At 42.9% G+C, this 19866-nt stretch overlaps 1 protein-coding gene across 1 annotated transcript; it reads left to right on the top strand.

Annotated features, from left to right (window-relative positions):
• Positions 1 to 913: 913 nt before the first annotated feature.
• LOC308293028 (zinc fingers and homeoboxes protein 1-like) lies at positions 914 to 19121 on the top strand (the record flags this gene model as incomplete). The annotated part of the gene is made up of 10 exons (XM_080735458.1): positions 914 to 1225; positions 2688 to 3220; positions 4843 to 5128; positions 6100 to 6470; positions 12207 to 12339; positions 14033 to 14314; positions 14955 to 15935; positions 18252 to 18386; positions 18778 to 19054; positions 19117 to 19121. The coding sequence occupies exons 2-10, from the start codon at positions 2859 to 2861 to the stop codon at positions 19119 to 19121; spliced, it is 2832 nt and encodes a 943-aa protein (XP_080591584.1). The 5' UTR covers positions 914 to 1225; positions 2688 to 2858.
• Between the last annotated feature and the right edge of the window lie 745 nt (positions 19122 to 19866).

Below are 19866 nucleotides of genomic sequence, written 5' to 3'. Positions count from 1 at the left end.
TGGAATCAAAGGTGGAAAAAGTCGCCTCACGATGACGCAAGGACGCACGAATATGCTATTCTGCACTGATGCTGAGGAAAGAAGATGTGTCAAGTTTTTTTTTGTTCACAGGGTTGTTGTTTCAACTCCACACATTTAGCTTTCAAAATAAAACGTTGATCCTTGTCTCCCATAAGGCAAACCCAAGCGCAGTAGGCCTACAATACTGACGACTCGAGTACTGTCAGTGTCTGCAATTTCAATTTGTAACCGATCCTCAAGTCATCTAATCTCAAGTTCTCAACGCAAGACGCAAGTGCTATCCTCTTAGCATCATTGTAAAATCGTACCAATTAGCCTTATTCACGGCCCGCCCACCTACTTCCGTTTCTCAGTTTTCCCCGGGTGCTGACTTCAATTTAGAAGGGGAAACTATACTGGACTTAAAGCCAACAAATCATTATTTCTAACAGTAAAGTAAATTATAGTGCTTTGTGCCGTTTAGTATCTTGTGTTCTTGATCATGCTAGCCGTATTGTATACTTTACTATTCGGAAATTGCATTAAATTTGCGATTTCTCTGCTAACTCCATAGGCTATGGTAGGATTTACCCCTTCAAAATGTGACTTCAGCACCCGTGGGATGCTTAGTGGGCGGGCCGTGAATTAGGCTATTTGCAAACTGTTGAAAGTATACAATCAATAAATCAATGTTGCAAATCTATATACCACCCGTTTTCTAATTTAGTTCTACAAACCTTATTTTGAAAAACAATGACAGGAAGTAATGTCAAAAACAGCGTGAACTTTACAGAAAAAAAAAGAAAAAAAAAAAGGTCCATCGTCAGATTCGGTGGTGAACGTGAACTCTAGAGTGTTGCTGTGTGTTTCCTTTCCAGGCCGTGCAGCGCGCCGTTTGTAATGCACAGCGGGGAACAAGCGAAACAATGCGACGGGCAGCGGGCAGCGCGCTGCGTGCGGTGAACAACACACGGTGAACGTGCGCGTGGTGGTGGTGGTGATGGTTATGGTGGTGGTGGTGAGGTGAGTGAGACAGATGTGCTGCTCCAGCAGAGAGAGAGAGTCTCCGTACGGCTGAAGGAAGGCGGAAGACTGCCCGTGTTGCGTATCACCATCACAGCCCTGCTCTGCTCTGCTCTGGAGAACACACCGACTGACGCTAGCATGCTAACGGCTAGCGGTTTGCAAACACAATAATGATGTGCGTTAACGACAACGGCACAAGGTAAACAAACGACAACAATACACGTCACATCATGCACACGTTAAAGAAGTTGACGAGACGTCGTGGCTGTGCGTGTGTGAATATTTAACAGTTTACTTTATACACACGTCACGCATTGACACTTCTGGAGAAGGAAAACATAAAACATTCCCTACCAAAATGTAGCTAACGTAGTTAGTTGTTGGAAAGAGGATCGTGTGATTGTTCCTGTTTTCAGTTGTTGTTGATTTAATGACAGAAAACGTCCCTTATTTGTACGCACGCCAAGTTAGTGAAATCTGTTGATTTAACTCTGACAGTGTAACTAATACAAATTGGTTCCAATTTTATTTTGCAGTGTCAGATTTGCTAATGGAGATAAACCAATGCCACCCAGCAAGCTGATGACTCAAAAGATGACAGATGTCAATATACATTTTATTTAGGTGGTTATTGAACATTTCATCCTTTTGACTGAGTGTCATGGCCTTTCCAAGACCATGGAAAAAATATCTAGATATATATTTTTTTTGTGTCCAAAGTAGATGTCTTTGGTGGCAACAATCACTTTATTCCAAATGTGTGTGCTGTGTGTGCCACACATCAATATTATGCAGTTTCATATTACACGCTTGAGACATTATTAAATACAACAAATACCTCCAGGTTCAATGCAAGGCAAGAGCTTGGAGAATTACCTGCTGTGAAGATTCATACGAAAAATGTCACTATTTCATGTTTAATAGCTTATTAACAAACAGATAGGTGCATTTTTTATGCAGTAATTTGATACAAGTTTGGTAATATGACATGTTCATGCATCAATTTATGCACATGAAGTAAATTAAAAGGAACCACAGCAGCTCTTATTTCAAGTTAAATCAAAGTCTTTACATGAATAGGCCTGTCACAATTATTACATAATCGTCTAATCGCAATTATTTGACATAATCATAATTATTTTGTCATCATCGTGTCCATGTTCCATCAATTTCATATATTATCAAACATTTTCAGAAATAGTGGAAATAGAATATCTACAAGCTCACAAGCGTATATATTGTCTATTTCCACTATCAATGTTCTTTTTTAAGTATAAAGTTGAAATATATGTCAGTAATTTCTTTATATATTTAGGTTATGTGTCATATCTGCCATGTGTAACTTCAAAGCCTAAAAGCCAAACAGAAATTTGAATTGCCAACGACAAAAACACAATTAAATCGTAATTCACAATTATTTGAGTGACAATTAATTGTCATGTAAAATGTCATAATTGCGACCGACCTATATGTGAATCAATCCCATAGATTCAATCCCAATCGTACAATCCTGTGTCCAAAGGACTATCTTTGTGTTATCCTATGTCTTGACTGTACCTTGTGCTGTTTACATTTCTGTCTAATTAAGTATTCAAACAATCAATCAATAAACCTTTTTTTAAATTTCTTATTTTTTTGTTTGTTCTGTCATTCTCTCGCAGAAATAACTGTGATTAAATACACATTTGAACGCAGTCAACAGCACACACGAGCCCATCCTGCTTTTATGGAGCCTCAGGAAACCCTAAACTACTCAAACTAAGACACAGCTTTGAGTCACTCCCAACGGCAAACTCAGCACCCCAGAGAGAGAGAGGGCACACAGCAGGAGGATGGCTAGCCGGAGGAAGACCAACACTCCCTGCATGGTGCCTCCGCGAGAGGCCCAGGACTCGGACCAGGAGATGGAGGACGTTACGGACATTGCCGCCGCCGAGGAGCTTCACGGCAACAGCGGGACTAACGCTGGTGTGCCCGCGGACATTTCCGACGAGAAGGGTCACTCGGAGGGCACTAGGCAGGTGTCGGACCACTACATGGACTCCAACATGGCGGAGGGGGGCTACGAGTGCAAGTACTGCAGCTTCCAGACGTCGGAGCTCAACTTGTTCACCGTGCACGTGGACACGGAGCATCCGGACATCGTGCTCAACTCCTCCTACGTCTGCATGGAGTGTGACTTCCACACAAAGAGGTAGTAGGAAAGGTTGTGTTTAACCACAATTTAAAGTGTAACAAGTAGGATTTTCCTAAAAAGAAAAAAACTATAGCGGTCAGTTAGTGCACAGACTGCATGCTCTTGTGAGCACGGGGATCTGGGTTTGATTCCGACCCCCGTCTTGTCTGGCAGGTCCGTCTTCCCTCTTTGTCCTACAAAAATAATCCCTCTCAATCATCACTTATAACCCTGGCCGCAAATTGCGACTCTAGATATTGTTTGTTTAATATGTTGAATCTAGAGATGCAACACCAACCATTGGCAGCCAAACAGAAAAGTGCCATCTTATTGTATTAAACAATGTCAAACTCACCAACATTGCAGCTGTATGGAACGCTTGAATTATCCTCTTTCTATCTGCCAAGTGTTTGTTTCATAAAAATCCACCATAGACATTATGAGCTACTGTCTGTTAAGACATTCTGTGCAGCCTGCAGGTGATTCTTTTTCTAAGTGTTGAAGTTTGGAAGCGCTCATGTGAAATCACTCAATGGTCCTGTCTGTATGTACCACCCGCAACTCTAGATTCAACAACATATTAAAACAAGTCTAGAGTTACAATTTGCAGCTATTATAAGCCAATAGTGTGTCTGTCAGGTGTCTGTACCCTTCCCTCGGCTTGTCATTTCTTATCTTATTACTGTGTTTGTTTGGGACGTTACATTTCTGGGTATCAACCTTTGGGCAATAGGTGTGCACTGTGCACTTTATTGGTGTTGTTAAGCCAGAAAGGGGGGCCAACTTTGAATGTTGTGTTTACAAACCGCAACTGACAAATCCTACTCGTACATTTAAGTTGACCCATTAGAACCGGGAAAAGTATCTGTGTCATTTTTGATTTTTACGTTGGCTATTCAAAAATAGCAGATTTACAAGCTATCTATTTGCACATTTTTGAAAAATCTTGAAAGTGTTTGAAAAATGTTGGATTAAAGAAATTTGAGAGCTACAGATTTTTAGAAGGCATTTGTAAAATCGCCTCGGGTCTTAATGACGTAACTGAAATCTAAAACACTACGTTCTCTCCCCCATCTCCTCCAGTAGGCGTGGGCGATATGAAAAAATACAATATCACGATATTCTTCCAAGCTATCAAGATTCTTTTTCATGTTGGTTTTTATGGTTATTTTTCAAGTTACTTCAAAGTACAACCACCTACGAGGTAAAAAAAAAAGAAACTAAAAGAAAAAGGAGTAACAGAGCATTTAGACCAGTGGTCCTCAAACTCTCTGGGTACCTTTTTGGGAGTTCTAAATTGACCCTTACAAGTATGTAACTCTAACAGTATACAGAGAAACCAAATGAAGTTCATTTGGTTTCTAATGAACCCTTACGGGTCCATTTGGTTTAATTTGTATCAGAGTTAAGGGGAGCCGGGAGACCTTGACATTTTAAAGTTTGAGAACTACTGATTTAGACCAAAATGTTGTTTAAATAGATTCTGCAATGAATCTGCAGTATTAACAATTCAACAGGATTTTTCATTTGGCTCCCTCATTGTATCACGATATATACGATATCTCTGAATAGGAATATTGTGGAGACAATATGTCGTCTCAACGATATTTATCACCATATCGCCCACCCCTACCCTCCAGGTACGATGCTCTAATGGAGCACAACTCGCGGCACCACCCTGGCGAGGACGGCTTCACGCGGACAATGGTGAAGCGCAACAACCAGACTGTCTTCCAGCAGACGGTCAACGACCTGACGTTCGACGGCAGCTTCGTCAAGACGGAGGAGGACGAGGTGGAGGTGGAGACGTCCTGCCGCGGCATCGCCTTCAGCAAGACGCCCATCATGAAGATCAAGAGCCGGGCCGAGCCCAAGAAGTTTGTCAGCGGCGCGCACAAAGTGTCTGCCGACGACGACGTCATCAAGGTTAGTCAGGGAATATTATCCGAAAGATTTCCAATCGCCAATGTGTTTGTAAAGGTGTTTAGTAACACATTGCACAAAGATTTCAATTCAGTTTCCCTAGGGGAATCTGTGACCGCTGCTGAAAGTTGGGTGTAAGCGACTGCAGGAAACCAAACTAAATACGTTGCTGAAAGGCGATGAGGTGGGCCTATTGTTCGACGTGCTACAAACAAAAGAAGATGCACTGGATCCAAAGAATGCGTTTAAGGGGTTTTATTAAAGAAACAAAAGGTAACTAAGGTAAAGGTTGCTTAAACTCATAAGCACAGCAATCAAAGCAAATCAAATAAAGCAAATAACTCAAGCAAATAAAGTGGTCAACAAAAAAGTGTGGCTTCCCATTCACCCCCTCTCTCCCTCTAGGTGTTCTGCAGGTGAATAGGTGGTGCTTTTGAGGTAACCAGGTCTGCACCGACCTATGCCCGTCACCTAATCATCGACACACACCGGTGATAGTTTATTCATTCAGTGACAAAATAAACATAACGATAATAAACCAATTCATGCCTCCTACATTGAGGGTACCATTAACCTTATTATGCAGGGGAAAATGTCCATAGACACATTTCCAGGTCATCCACAAACCATTGTTTTGTGTTTGGGCTGTTGGGTCGTTTTTAGCCCAAGGAGATGTGTTTTTCTAGCAAAACAAATGTTTGCAATGGATTCAGAATCTTGAAAAACCCCATCGTTTGACCCCTAACATTACATGCAACTTAAAGCAGATTTATTTTTTGTTAGTTTTTTCCCCCCCTGCATAATACGGATAATGATACCCCCAACTTTCAGCAGCTGTCACAGATTACCCTTGGGAAACTGAATTTCAATCTTTGTGATTATGTGTTACTAGACACCTTTAAAATCACATTGTTGAAGACAAATTTGGGTAAGGAATTTATTTCCAGATTATTTTTTCAATATGCCCTGACTAGGTGGAAAGTGACGACGAGGACGAAGACTACGACGACGACGACAAGGGGCCTCCTACCCTCTCCCCCGCCCCGGTCTCCGCAGTCGCCCCCTCCCCTCGGATCGTTTCCGCGGCGGCATCGCCGATACAAGTCCAGTCCGTGCATCCCAACATCATGGTCGGCGGCCACAACATGTTCCAGTTCAAGACCAGCGCCGGGGGAGCCGCCACGATGCTGCCCCCCGGGACCCTGGCTCAGGTTCTGTCCGCCTTGCAGAACCAGCAGAACAGCAACCCCCATACCCAGAGCCAGCTCCTCATCCCCATCAGCAGCATCCCCACCTACAACACCGCCATGGACAACAATGTACTGCTGGTCAGCGCATACAACAGGTACCGCAGCAGCACACGGGCACGTAGCGCTATTCCGAGATCCCAGTAGTCCAATGCTAACCTGCCGACGCTGGTGAATGCTAACCCTGAGCCAAAACCAGGGGTCTTCAACCTTTTCAGGCCAAGGACCCCTTAGCTGAGAGAGAGATGAAGCAGGGACCCCCTCTACATACCGGTTGTATAAATGTGTGATGGAGATTCTCATCGATTTCATAGATAGATTCATAGACTTGTTTGATTCATAGATTTGTTTGACACTTAAACACTTAAAATCTTAAATCGTCGATACTTAAAAACTTGACCTTTCACTCTGTACTTCAAATCTTGGTCTGCTCTTTTTTACCTCTACTCCAAACCTATTTTAGTTTCATTTTAGTTTTAGTTGACGAAAGTCAACACTAGAGCAGAGTGCCTGCTTATGCGGGTCTGGAAAAGGGTGGAAGTATTGAATTGTTTTTTCAAAGAAATGAGTGTGCCTTGTTATCAAAATCTGAAAATTGTCCACATGTGCACTCTAGTGTTCGTTTTGATTACTGCCTGCAACATTTCTAATTAAAGAAAAGGACTGCCTGGCTTTGCATTTACTGATTACATGCAAATTGTAAATTGTACTTTAGGTGGCACCTGTACTAGGCATCATCCCATTACATGTGGAAAAAGGTCAAATAAATAAATAGGTCGTTGTTTTTTTAAACATCCTTACCTGGATCACATCAGCCATCTTCCCATCTACTAATTATACATTACTCTGTAGTCTGTAGTACGATATCGGTGTCACTAAAAAAGAACAGATCTGCAAGCTGACAATGCATTGCATGACATTGCTTGCTTGTCATCTTGTAGATCTGGTGTTTTTGGCAACTGATTGCTATGCACGATGGCTTTTATAAGATGAACTCTTGTGAGAGTGCAGTGAATAAAGTATTGTTCTTTGCTCTCATATGTAAAAGAGAAGAAGAAAATAGTTATTAAATAATGGACAACATCATACGTCACCCATCTTATCATCATATACTGTAACTTCATATACATGTTTTGTCTATTCACTCTGTGTCTCTTCGATAGACAGGTTTGATCATTTCAAACAAGATTTCAAATGCCTTATCAATTTTATTTTATTAATGCCAGAACAATGGCTTCTATTATAGCATGCTAACTTCCAGGAATAGAAAGGCTGCAGTTTAGCTTATATTCCCCATCTATGAAGTCACTGGTTGGCAGGTTTCTGAACTTTTCACAGCCCTTGAGACAAAGAGTAGATCAAAATGGTACCATAATATTATTATAATGAGCACTAGTGAGTAGGGTTGGGTACCGAAGTCGGTACTTTTAATGGTATCGACCGAATCACGTCGGTACTACCGAGTATCGATTGAATTAAAAACGAACGGTACCAAGTTTCGGTACTCTTGAACGCACCCGTGGCCGGTCGCATCCGTAACAACATTGAATTGCTTTAGTAAACTTGCGTAGTTGCGTTACTGTGAAATGGCCCACAACTGAAAACATCCGACAATAGCCAACGATGTTATTATGATGATCCAACGTCTATGATCTCCGGCTGTGACACTGTGTGAGCATCGATCGTCACCTCTCCCCAGTCCCCACGCTAACGCTCTGGACCAGAGCTACTCTCCCCATAGCCTCTCCCCCTCCGCTCGCTGCTCTGTCTTCAGGCAGCAAAGGACTGTCACCCTTTCCGTGAAAGCCTTTTTCTGTGTTGTATTAAAAAAAAGAATACAGTCCCGGGAGAGATGTGTAGTATGGTACATGTGTCTTTAGTTCCGACCGCCTAGAAAAAGTAATTGATCGGTTGAAACAAACTTTTTAAGCATGTTTGTGTTTGTTTCGCCAGCACAGCCACCCTGCCTCTGTAACTCCATGCTGCCGCTGCACGTTCATGTATGCAGTAGACGCGAACGCGCATTCACGTTCAATGTAGTTGCATTCAACAGCGCAAATTGTTGATGTGAGGTTTAAGAATAAAGAGAAGCAAGGTCTTATTGTCACTAGCTACTCTAGTCTACAGGGACAAGAAGCAAGATGCAATGTTGTGATTGAGGTGATAATAATAATAAGAAAAACTAAGATAAGGTACTGTAGGCTAAGATGATGATGATGATGATGATAATAAATAACAATAATAATAAAAAATTAAAAACGTCAACAGTATAGCCATAGAATAGCTGTATAAAGAATGTGTTCTATTGCAGACAAACACTTGTATATAAAATAGCAGCCATAGTAGCAGTAATAGTAGTTCCATCAACTACAGTAAGCCTACTACTATACTTGACATGACAATGGCTGAACCACTGTAGAGGGCCTTAATAACCTATTGTGGTGTGTAAAATAGCCTATAGAAAAAAGTTAATAAGGGTAATAATAATAATAATAAAAATAAGAAATAAAAAAGTATCGAAAACGGTATCGAAAAAGGTATCGTATCGATTCCCAGGTATCGAAAAAGGTATCGTATCGATTCAGAGGTGAACGATACCCATCCCTACTAGTGAGGACCAATTACATCAAGATTGATAATGGGTGAAGTTGTCCCTTAACACCCAAGGGGCCAAACTCGTTCAGTAACGAGATAAGGCCACTAGGGGTCGCTCTGCCAAAAGGAGTTGTCTCGTTCCTCAACGAGACAACAAAGGGTTAACTGTACAGCGTGCTGCGCGCATGTTGTGTTCCCTGTGAATGACCCTAGTCCATACGTCACACCGTGGCTCGCAGAGAGAGAAAATGGCCCGACTAGGCTGCATTGATTTCCATTCTAGGCTGAAACATAAAAAGGGCTTTATCTATGAATGAGGTGCAAAGAACGCCAGGGAAGCAGAGATCTGATTGTTTTCACGGTGACACTTTACCGCGATGGTCGGCCCCGGTTTGGATTTTAGTTTTGCGAGTGTTTGTAAACAAATGGATTTTCTTCCTCAATCGTCAGTGGACACTCACGTGCACACGCACGAAGCTTCCGAGGCTCTTCAAAATAAAGCGTGAGTGAACGGCGGCAGCAGCAACAGCTAGAAATGTTAGAAACCTTGGCTTCCCATGTGTTAAAGCTGCGACGTCACAGGACCAAATAATAATAAATCATGGCAGGATATTATGTAAGGCTGATGATTCTGTCCTGTAGAACACTGGAACTTGAATTGTTGTGCACAAAAACATTTTGTTGGAGGTTTGGCTCTACTCTTAATTGATTTTGCAAAAAACAATGAAGGCATTTTTAGTGCATACTCGTGTCTCAGTGCTGCAGATAATACAGTCAGCTAAGAAAAAATAATGATGAATCATATTATGCTTGAGGAAATGCTTGCATGGGCATTTTAAGATGAAATTAAATCAGATTCAGAACCAGGTTTTTCTTTTTTTTTGCCATAAGCTGCAGCACCACTTTAGTCTAAAGTATGTAACTGTGTAATGTAACTGAGACAGATCATGTTTGTCAGAAACTACACCGTTGGAAATAACCCACAACCATCCTTCTGGGTCCCTCTATAGCAGAGGTCTTCAACAGGGGGTCTGGGACCTCTAGGGGGGCCTCAGAGTTACTACAGGGGGTCCTCCAAATCTTCCAATCCTTTTTATATTAACCACTTAAACCCTAGTGTCCATATTCTGAGAACTGTAGACAAAAAATAGCAGATCTACAAGCTCACAACGCCTCGCTGCGAGGCGTTGTGAGCTTGTAGATATTTTCGGCAAAGGTGTAGAGGGGGAAAAGAGCAGTACATAGTAAAAGGTCAAGTTTATCAGGTAGTGACGGCTCAAGTGGTTAAATATCTGAAAACACAAATGGACATGAATCCAAAATACACTGATGATCGTGCTGTCAAACAATGAAACGATATGGAATCTATGAACAGGTTGTGGGGGTCCCTGCTTCATCTCTCTGTCAACTAGGGGGTCCATGGCCTGAAAACGTTGAAGACCCCTGCTCTATAGCCTTAAACTCACGAGGACGAGGAGTGCTCATAGACAGAATGAACCCCGCCTCTCTTTGGCATCCATGTTAACCAGTGAGTGTAAACACACTCCAGTCTCACTCAGCGCTGGACTCTTGGCATCGCTTCCGTTTTCTCGTGAGAAACGACTCTAGGAAAATACACTGTAATAGAGGTTGAATACGTCTCTTTGCTGATATTAACGCAGGAAGTGGGATAATGTCAACATCTTAGTCTGTTAACTCGAAAGGACAGCCTACCGTCTGACGCATTGTGTTCACTGTTGTCTAGAGAAGTGTTTTCAGAAGCATTTGTAAAATGTACTTAAGATGGTCATATTTCCATGCGTAGAAGAACGTTAAAATTGTATTTGTCGCACTAATGTATAATACACATACAGTAGAACTAAATTAAGTATCTCACTTTAGGGTACATAAAAACACATGACGTAAAAAGTGCAATTAGGGTCCTACTGTAAGTATATTTTGTATTAGTAACTATAGAAAATAATACTTGTTGTTGCTACTATTCATTAAAAAAACAAAGTGTGATATTTAAAGTTAAACAAATATACATTAGTGGGTGGAGCTTTGTGTGAACACTTATTGGGGAGTCTGAAGTCTGTAGTACAGTATTCCATGCTTCACTTACTGTACTGTCTTGATTAGGTTTTTGCTTTCTTTTGTGTGCTTCTTCCTGTCACTGGACATTAACCAATGACTGACCTGGAGGACAGTCATGACTAGAAAAGTCTAGAAAAGAAAACTAACTAACTACCTTTGTGCTTTGTGTCAAAGGCTTGGCCACCTGATAGCTGAGTGGATGGGGCACATACAGGTTATATTTTCAGACTACTCACCACAAGTGCTCACACAAAGCTGTATGTATATTTGTTTCAAATATCCCACTTTCCCCCCGAATTTTGTTGTTTACAAAATCATACCACACTAGACCTAGACTAATCACCATTGGCGTCAAGTTTTGTAATACCCATAAGTGCTCACACAAAGCTTTACCCACGAATGTATATTTGTTCCAATATTCCACGTTTTCCCCCAATTGTGGTGTTTACAAAATCATACCACACTACCAAGTCACCATTGACGTCCAGTTGTGCAATACCCGTTGTATACATGTGTCTGTCTGTGTCCCTTTCATGCCCATACATTATGGAGATCTCTTATCTCTGTCTGTCTGGCTCTCTTTTATGCCCATATATGGTGTTCCGTGTCCAGGCCAGTCCAGACATTCGGTAAATGAATAGTTAGAAGATAGGCTCTAATGACTGACAGTATGTCCCCTGTTTGACTCCCGGGCCAGGTGGACCATTTTGCGGCTTGTCTCTCCGCCTGCTCTTGCTCTCTGTTTTCTGTCCATCTCTCCACTGTCACTTTCAATAAAAGCTCAGGGGGAAAAGTGTCTAAGGGTTTGATTGTCATATTGACCAAAATGAAACCCACCAAGTTATAGATATTATATGTAGATGGAATCTGCCTTTTCAGAAACGGTACCTGTGCAGTGGTGCCTGTAGCCTGATTTGTACATGGGTGTGTGCCGGTGTAGTCCTCCGCAAATTGCACATATACAAGCTCACAACGCGTCCCACTGCAACACATTGTGACCGTGTAGATCGCTGGCAATTTTCTGTAACGGGACATGATGTGCAACAAATTATAACTGGGGCTTATCCTCTCTCTTCAGCTTCCTAAATGCTCACGCTCAAAGAAAGTACGCAGCGGATGTTGACCAATCTAAACTAACATAAACAATTGTATTTGTATTGTAGGTTCCCTTATCCCTCTGTGTCGGAGATCATGGGACTGTCGTCACAGACCAAGTTCAGCGAGGAGCAGATAAAAGTGTGGTTCTCGGCTCAGCGGCTGAAACATGGAGTCAGCTGGACGCCAGAGGAGGTGCGGGTAATTTACAATCGGTCATCAAACATTTTGCCATATCATTTCGGTCATCAAACATTTTGTGCCCATGTACGAGTGGTTCTCAACTTGTGGGTCGGTCGGGACCCCTGGGGGGTCCCCAGATGACAGTAAAGTGACAATTTAAGGACTTAAGGTGGTTGCACACTGCTGCGTTTTTCGTAGCGAAATGCGTTTTTCAGGGCAAGGAGAGAGAGAGATAGAAAGAGCAAGGGACCGAGTGGTGCGCGAAATGGGCGGCAGTGTGCAAACGTGACTGACATAACGTGAGGTAGATTTTTTTATTCACGCGCTCTGAAATTCACTCCGATATTCGGCCCGAAAAACGCAGCAGTGTGCAACCACCTTTAGAGTATCTTATATCTAAAAAGAAAGAGAGTAAAGACCATTACTGCATCACAAGTAGACAACAAACTAACTATTATAAAATCTGGTCAAACAAACAAATTGTCAAATAACACAACAATGAGGTGAACATTTTGAAAATTGCTGATCTACAAGCTCACAACGCCTCGCAACACTCTTAGCGCACGGTGGTGTGAGCTTGTAGATTTGCTATTTTCCCAAAACTTTTCTCTGGGACAGAGTCCAAATCAACGCTCATAGTATTAAACATAGTATTAAGTTACTAAGTAACCATGAACGGTCTGTTCCAGACCGTTCATGGTTACCAGGTGGTTTCCAGGTGTTTGTGATTACCAAGACAACATGGCTTTTATTAGCTGTTCTTCTCAATCATAAAAGTAGAATATTATAAACACACCCTCTGTAATCCTGAACCCATTCAGACCTGAACACAAAATCTGTGTCCCTTTCGACTTGAACCCCTTATTTTCTTTTATTTTTTTTTTAAGATTTGTTTTTGGGCTTTTGTACCTTTATTGATAGGACAGTAGACTGACAGGAAATGGGGGGAGAGATGGGGAGTTACACGCGGAAAAGGTTGTCCGGATCGGGAATCGAACCGGTGACGGCGCCAGGCATCCATGCCTATGTGGCAATGCCTAAGTGGTATGCGCCCAGACCAGTAGGCCAGCGGGCACCCAATTTGAACCACTTTAACCATTATTTTATTCTTTAACTATTAAAAAATAGATCCACAAGCTCACAGCGCGGCCATGCTGCTAGCTTGTAGATCTGCTATTTTTGAAAAAGTCTTTGTGCAAGTCTTTGAATATTTCTGACCCGATTCTATAAATGTCTTCTAAATCCTTCTTATAAATCAGTGGTTCTCAAACATTTTCATGTCAAGGACCCCCAAATTTACATGTATTTGACCGCGGACGCCCCATCTCAAAATATGTTGTTCCAGGGACCACCCAGAAGCAAATATTTGAGATACAAATGTTCGCTTTAAAAATATATATTGCAAGACTTGCAAAAAAATGAAGACTTAAGAATTAAGACAGATCTACAAGCTTGCAGCGTGGCACTCGGTGCTGCGCTGTGAGCTTTTATCTGCTATCTTTCATTAATTAAAGCATGAAATAATTCTAGGCCTAAATGGGTTTTAATGACAGACTGGGCATTGGGGAACTCATCATCCCCACCTTGTCCTATATCTCTCAGTATCGGAACACCTCGTTGTTGCTTGGTTAAAGATTGTAACACGTATGGTAAGCCAAATCTCCGGGTGACTCTAATTGTCTCGCGTGCTTCTTTGTTTCCCCGCTCCCAGGTGGAGGAGGCGAGAAGGAAGAAGTTCAATGGCACGGTGCAGGCCGTGCCACAGACCATCACCGTCATCCCCGCCAACATCGCCGCGGCAACCAACGGCCTGCAGTCCATTTTCCAGACGTGCCAAATCGTGGGCCAGCCGGGGCTGGTGGTCACGCAGGTGGCCGGCAACGGAGGCACCATGCCGGTGGGCTCCCCCATCACTCTGACAGTCGCTCCCTCTGCCACTGCGGGCAGCCAGGCCAAAGTGTCCGACACGTCCACAATGGAGTCAAAGACACAGGTGAAGGAACTGACTGAAAACCGAAACAAAATCTTCCCTGGATCACTGTTAATTCTGTCGACTGAAACTGTGAAGCAAAATGTTGGTCGAATACCTTTTTTCACTCGCGAAAAAAGGAATGCTATAATGACAAAAACTGTGATAAATATGGTACATTGACAATTTCATCAACAAATAAAAGATAGACTACAATATTAGGCAATAGTGGAGAAGAGATCCAGTAGAACTGTCACACTAGCTGATTTACAAGCTCACAATGTGTCACAGAGAGCTTGTAGTTCAGCTATCTTCGGCAAATCAAGCTTTGGGATGTCACACCATCATGGCCTGCCAATGCCAACATAAACTTAACTAAAATTTGGACTAAAAATAAAACATTTCAGATGACTAAAATATGATTGAAACTAAATTGAATTCTATTAAAGACTGACTAAAACTACATATAAATTCTTCTAAATTAACACTGACATTTGTTTCGTTAAGTCAAAAATCAGAGACAAGCATCAGAAAGCACTGTTGAATGAAAATATTCAACCTGTGTTGTGTGTGGGTGTGTTTGTGTTCTGAAATATGTTCACTGCTGACTGAAGGAGACATGCTACTATAATGTATTCTTGTATTTTGATGTCTTCTCTCTCAGGGGTTAACAGGTTCAACCAACAGCAGTAGTCCTCTGAACGCAGACTTGCTAGGTGCCAAGCCCAAGAAGTCAAAGGAGCAGCTAGCCGAGCTGAAGGCCAGCTACGGTCGGCGGCAGTTCGCTACAGAGGCAGAGATCTCGCGGCTGATGCGCATCACCAGCCTCACCAAGCGTGCAATCAAGAAGTGGTTCAGCGATACGCGCTACAACCAGCGCAACGCAAAGGACCAACACGGGCTCCCGCTGAACGATCCTCCGCCGCTGACGAGCCGAATAGCCTCAACAGCAGGAGGCGGCGGGGGTAGCAGACACAGTAGCAGTAGTAACAAAAACGCCACCGCCAACAGTGAGGCGACCATCGTAATTGACTCCAGCGACGACGCCAGCGACAACTCCCCGACGACGGCGAACCCTCCCGGCTCTTCGTCGTCCTCCTCGTCCTCGAGCAACCCTCGGGTCAAGTTCCGCAACGCCTTCCCGGACTTCACGCCTCAGAAGTTCAAGGAGAAGACCCCGGAGCAGCTGCTGGTGCTGGAGGCCAGCTTCCAGAACTTGGACACGCCGTCAGACGAGGAGCTGAGCCGCCTGCGCGCCGAGACCAAGCTGACGCGGCGCGAGGTCGACGCCTGGTTCACCGAGCGACGGAAAATACCCGCTTCTCCCGTTGACGGTGACGTCAAAATGACCGACGGTGACGGGGACACTCCCAAGAAGTCTGCCACCTCGTCCTCCACCCCCGCTCATGAGCGTCGGTCCACCACGCCCCCCTCCTCACGCAAGATTCTGAAGAAGACGCCAGAGCAGCTCCACGTGCTGAAGTCAGCCTTCGTGCGCACCCAGTGGCCCACGTCCGAGGAGTACGACAAGATGGTGGAGGAGAGTGGCCTGCCTCGGACCTACATCGTCAATTGGTTCGGCGACACGCGCTACTCCTGCAAGAACAGCAACCTCAAGTGGTACTACCTCTACCAGAGTGGCAAGGTACCTTTTATATCATTACTCATTACTTACAGTCATTGTCATTAGTAGCTATAAATGGTAAATGGTGCATTTATATAGAGCTTTTATCCAAAGCGCTTTACATAGATTGTGCATTACATTCACCCATTCACACACCGGTGGCGGAGGAAACCATGCAAGGCACCAACCTACTCACCGGGAGTAATTAGGGGTTCAGAGTCTTGCCCAAGGACTCTTCGACATTAACTCAGGGGGAGCCCGGATTCGAACTGGGAACCCTTCGGGAACCCTTTGTACTCTAATAACGGTTTCTCTACCCCTGAGCTATGCCGCCCCATAGCTGTGGTAGCTTTATGCTATTAGTCAGCCATTCCCAGTGTGACTTAGAAAGGATCAAACCGGTGGTCTGGCATCTTTAGTCCATTTTACTATGACTCACTATGACTTACTATTATGACATTTGCAGTCGACCATTTCATACTGTGGTTTGTTAGATTTTCAAGGAAATATTTGGATTTTAGTTTTAGTTTTGTAATTTATTTATATAATTTTCCAACATTTTCAAATGCAATGAACAAAGATATACACACAAATGAAGACAGACGCACATAGAATAAAAAGAAAAACTATGAATAAAAATTAAATACCATTTGAGGTGGGCAGTACATTATATCAATACAAGGTATATTCTTTTGTCAATTTATTCCAGTTCTTTACATATTGTTCAGAATCAGTTCTCAGCCTGATTAGTCAGTTCCTCCATAGAGTATCACACGTTGACTATTGTAATGCAGTTGTCCTTTGTGTGTTACATTTTCTTGTTATTTTCCATCAAAGTTAAATCGGCGTTGTAATGCACGGTAGACTGTAATGGGTAGCCGAAAATAGGCCTAGAGAAAAGATTGAATTGCTAATGAAATGTCAAGGACTTACTAATCATGCAGTGATATTTGGTTTAAGTTGACTCAAGTATTCAGGTAATTTCAATAAAAGATTTATGACTATGGGGATACTGTAAACAAAGGTGAAATCTAAAAATAAGGTTATTCCGGTTCTTTAGTTCTTATTCATCTCTGTTTCTGTGAAATGCAAATGATCTTTTTTATATTAGCATTATCGCCGTACTTTATGTATTTGTACCTGGATATTCTTATGACTTACAGTAGGATACATGTAAGGTAGGCACAGACTTGTATTGATCTCTTACCTAATGTAGGCTACCTACCACCCATACTCATACAAAAAATATACGTTAGAATTTATTCTACTTAGAATTTTCTTCAAAATCATGTATATTAAAACTGCTCATGCTGTACTTACTAGTATATTAGACTAGTAGTATAAGATCTGTCCATTTCTCATCCCTGGCTTTCTCTCTCTATCTCCCTCTCCTCTCTCACGAGCATTCAGTACATTGCTTAAATTGGAGCAGTGCGACAGAATGCAATCTGAGACCGACAATGTAAGACCTTTAGTCACTGGAGACTTAACTGTGTCCCGTCGTCCGCGTGGGACATTAAAATATGTATTTGGGACAAACATGAATCTCCGCTGGGATGAAGACCAGACTGTTGTGAGCCCACTGCGCATACTACTGCATCACTCTTAAACCGCAAACTTGCAACATGACATACACAAGAATGCTTACTAAAAGTTACCACAGGTAGAACTTAGTTGAAAACGTGAACTATTTTGAAGACGATAAAACGCTAAACACAGCAGAAAGTGATGGAGAACAGACTGTCAAACTGGGAACTAACTATATGTCCAACCCTAGCCTAAAGTAGCAGATTATGTACAAGCTCGGATGGAGATTAAATGCTAAACTTTGCGCGTCCTGCATTTGTGACTCAACACCTCGCAATCCCTCCTTCTCCATCAGCCCCTTGGCAATCATATTTTTAGTAGCCACAAGCACAGTATAAAAATAGAAAGGATTGCCAAGCATATTGCACCAACAATATTTTTGTTTTACTAAAAATAAAGCCAAAAGTACATATATAATTGTTGTGTTTAAGACTAGATTACATTCACTTTGGCACAAATTTGTATTTCTGGGACGGTGGTGAAAAAAGTAATTCTATTGATTCCTCACGCCATGGAGACTTGATTTCAATAATAACTTTTGGAATTTGTCGCATTCCTAAGACAATAATTTGATTGCAATACATTTACCCCAGCATTTAACAAGGGGATTCTCCCCCTCCATTTGGTGTCAAAACTGCCTTTCTGGCCCTGATATGGCTTGGGAAATAGCTGTCTTTACTACACACTCAAAAGGCTCATCATCGATTCACTTTAGACTAATGATTCATGAATTTGATTGTTTGATTCAAGGTGGACGAGGCTCTGAATGGTGGGACCATCAAGACCCCGAAGAAGCCCCGTAAGCGTTTCCGTGGCTGGTCCAGGAGGTCGCGCAGACCATACGCCTGCAAGCGTTCAGCACAGGGGGGCGCCACTGCCATCAAGGTTTGTCTCTGTGTGACTTTCATATCCAAATGTTATTGTAGCATGACATGTTTTTACATTTTCATTTGCAGCACAAAAGGTGTCCGCATACTGTGGAAATGTTATACTATTATTTTATGAAAACTGGATGAAAATGTGCTAAAAGAGGTGGTGGAATGGAGAAGTCTGTTGATACATGTGAATATATAAATTCAGTGTGTTAAATGTAGACAGCAGTTGAATGAGTGGCATTACATCTGCATGAGTTGACTTGTGTTAGCAGTGGTTTGCAAATCACACCATTTGAGGGCAAGTAAAAATCTCAAGGCATAACTGTAAGCATATGAACATGCTAAATAGCCTCTCGCATGTTTTTCTTTTTGCTTTGTTTCCCCTTTTTACACACGATCAGGTGAAGACGGGCAAATCCTTCCTGAAGGAGCACTACCTCAAGTACCGCGTCCTGAACGAGAAGGACCTGGACGAGCTGGTGGCCAAGTCCAGCATGAGCTACGAGCAGGTGAGGGAGTGGTTCGCCCACACCGCCCGCCGGGTGGAGGAGGGCAAGGCGGCCTTCAGCGACGAGGAGGAGGGAGAAGAAGACGGGGGCGCCGCCGGCGACGCAGGAGGCGAGGAGGACGAGGAGGGAGGGGAGATGGGGGAGGAGGAGGAGGCGCACGTCGAGGACAGCGAGGGAGAGATGGAGGTTAGAGAACAAGGGGAGGAGGAGGAGGTGGTGGTGGCGGCCAAGGATAAGGAGGAACAGAAGACGAGCGAGGGCGATGGGAAGACGGAGGCTGAAGAAGAGGACGAGGAAGGAGGAGGAGGAGGAGAAGACGAAACTCAAGGCGACAGCCAATCACAGCCTCAGACAGAGGAACAGACATGAACAGCCAGGTGGGTGATGTCTTCTTCTTTGTAATTACTGTGTAGAAAAAAAAACACTAGGACGAATACCAGGGAGGCCACACAAGCTTCTTACAGTAAGGGTGATTTATGCTTAGTTTGTGCGTCAGCGTCATTTGCACCGGAAAAATCCGAGCTACCGTGAAGTGTGAGCTTGTAGATACTTTCAGTGTACAATGCCCGACACATATAATTCACCCAACCCGGTGCATAAGTATAAATCATGCATAAATCCAACAGGCACAGCAATACCTTTATTACATGGCATGATTTACAATATTGGAAGGAGGATCTGCACAGTTCCGGCCCGGAGAAACTTAATTTGGAAAAACACATTTTGATATTTTTAAGTTAATATATTTATTACTATAGTACTGTAATCTATTTAATATGTGCTTCTCCCTTCTTCCTAAAAGTATACTGTAGTGTACATACTACACTTCCTTCCTGTCTGGTGTGTTGTTTATGCCTTTAGAATGTGTACCTTTAGCTGAAAGTTACATGGACCTTTTGAAGAGCACACTCGTCTCGTAGCCCCAGTTTGTTAGTTTATTACATTTTTCCTTTTGGACGTGCGTTGCAGGATGATTTGCTA

Source organism: Nannobrachium achirus, assembly GCF_963921795.1.
Source record: "Nannobrachium achirus genome assembly, chromosome: 10".
NCBI lineage: Eukaryota > Metazoa > Chordata > Actinopteri > Myctophiformes > Myctophidae > Nannobrachium > Nannobrachium achirus.
Note: the sequence above shows the minus strand (reverse complement) of the source record. Positions and strands in the feature narration are given on the sequence as shown.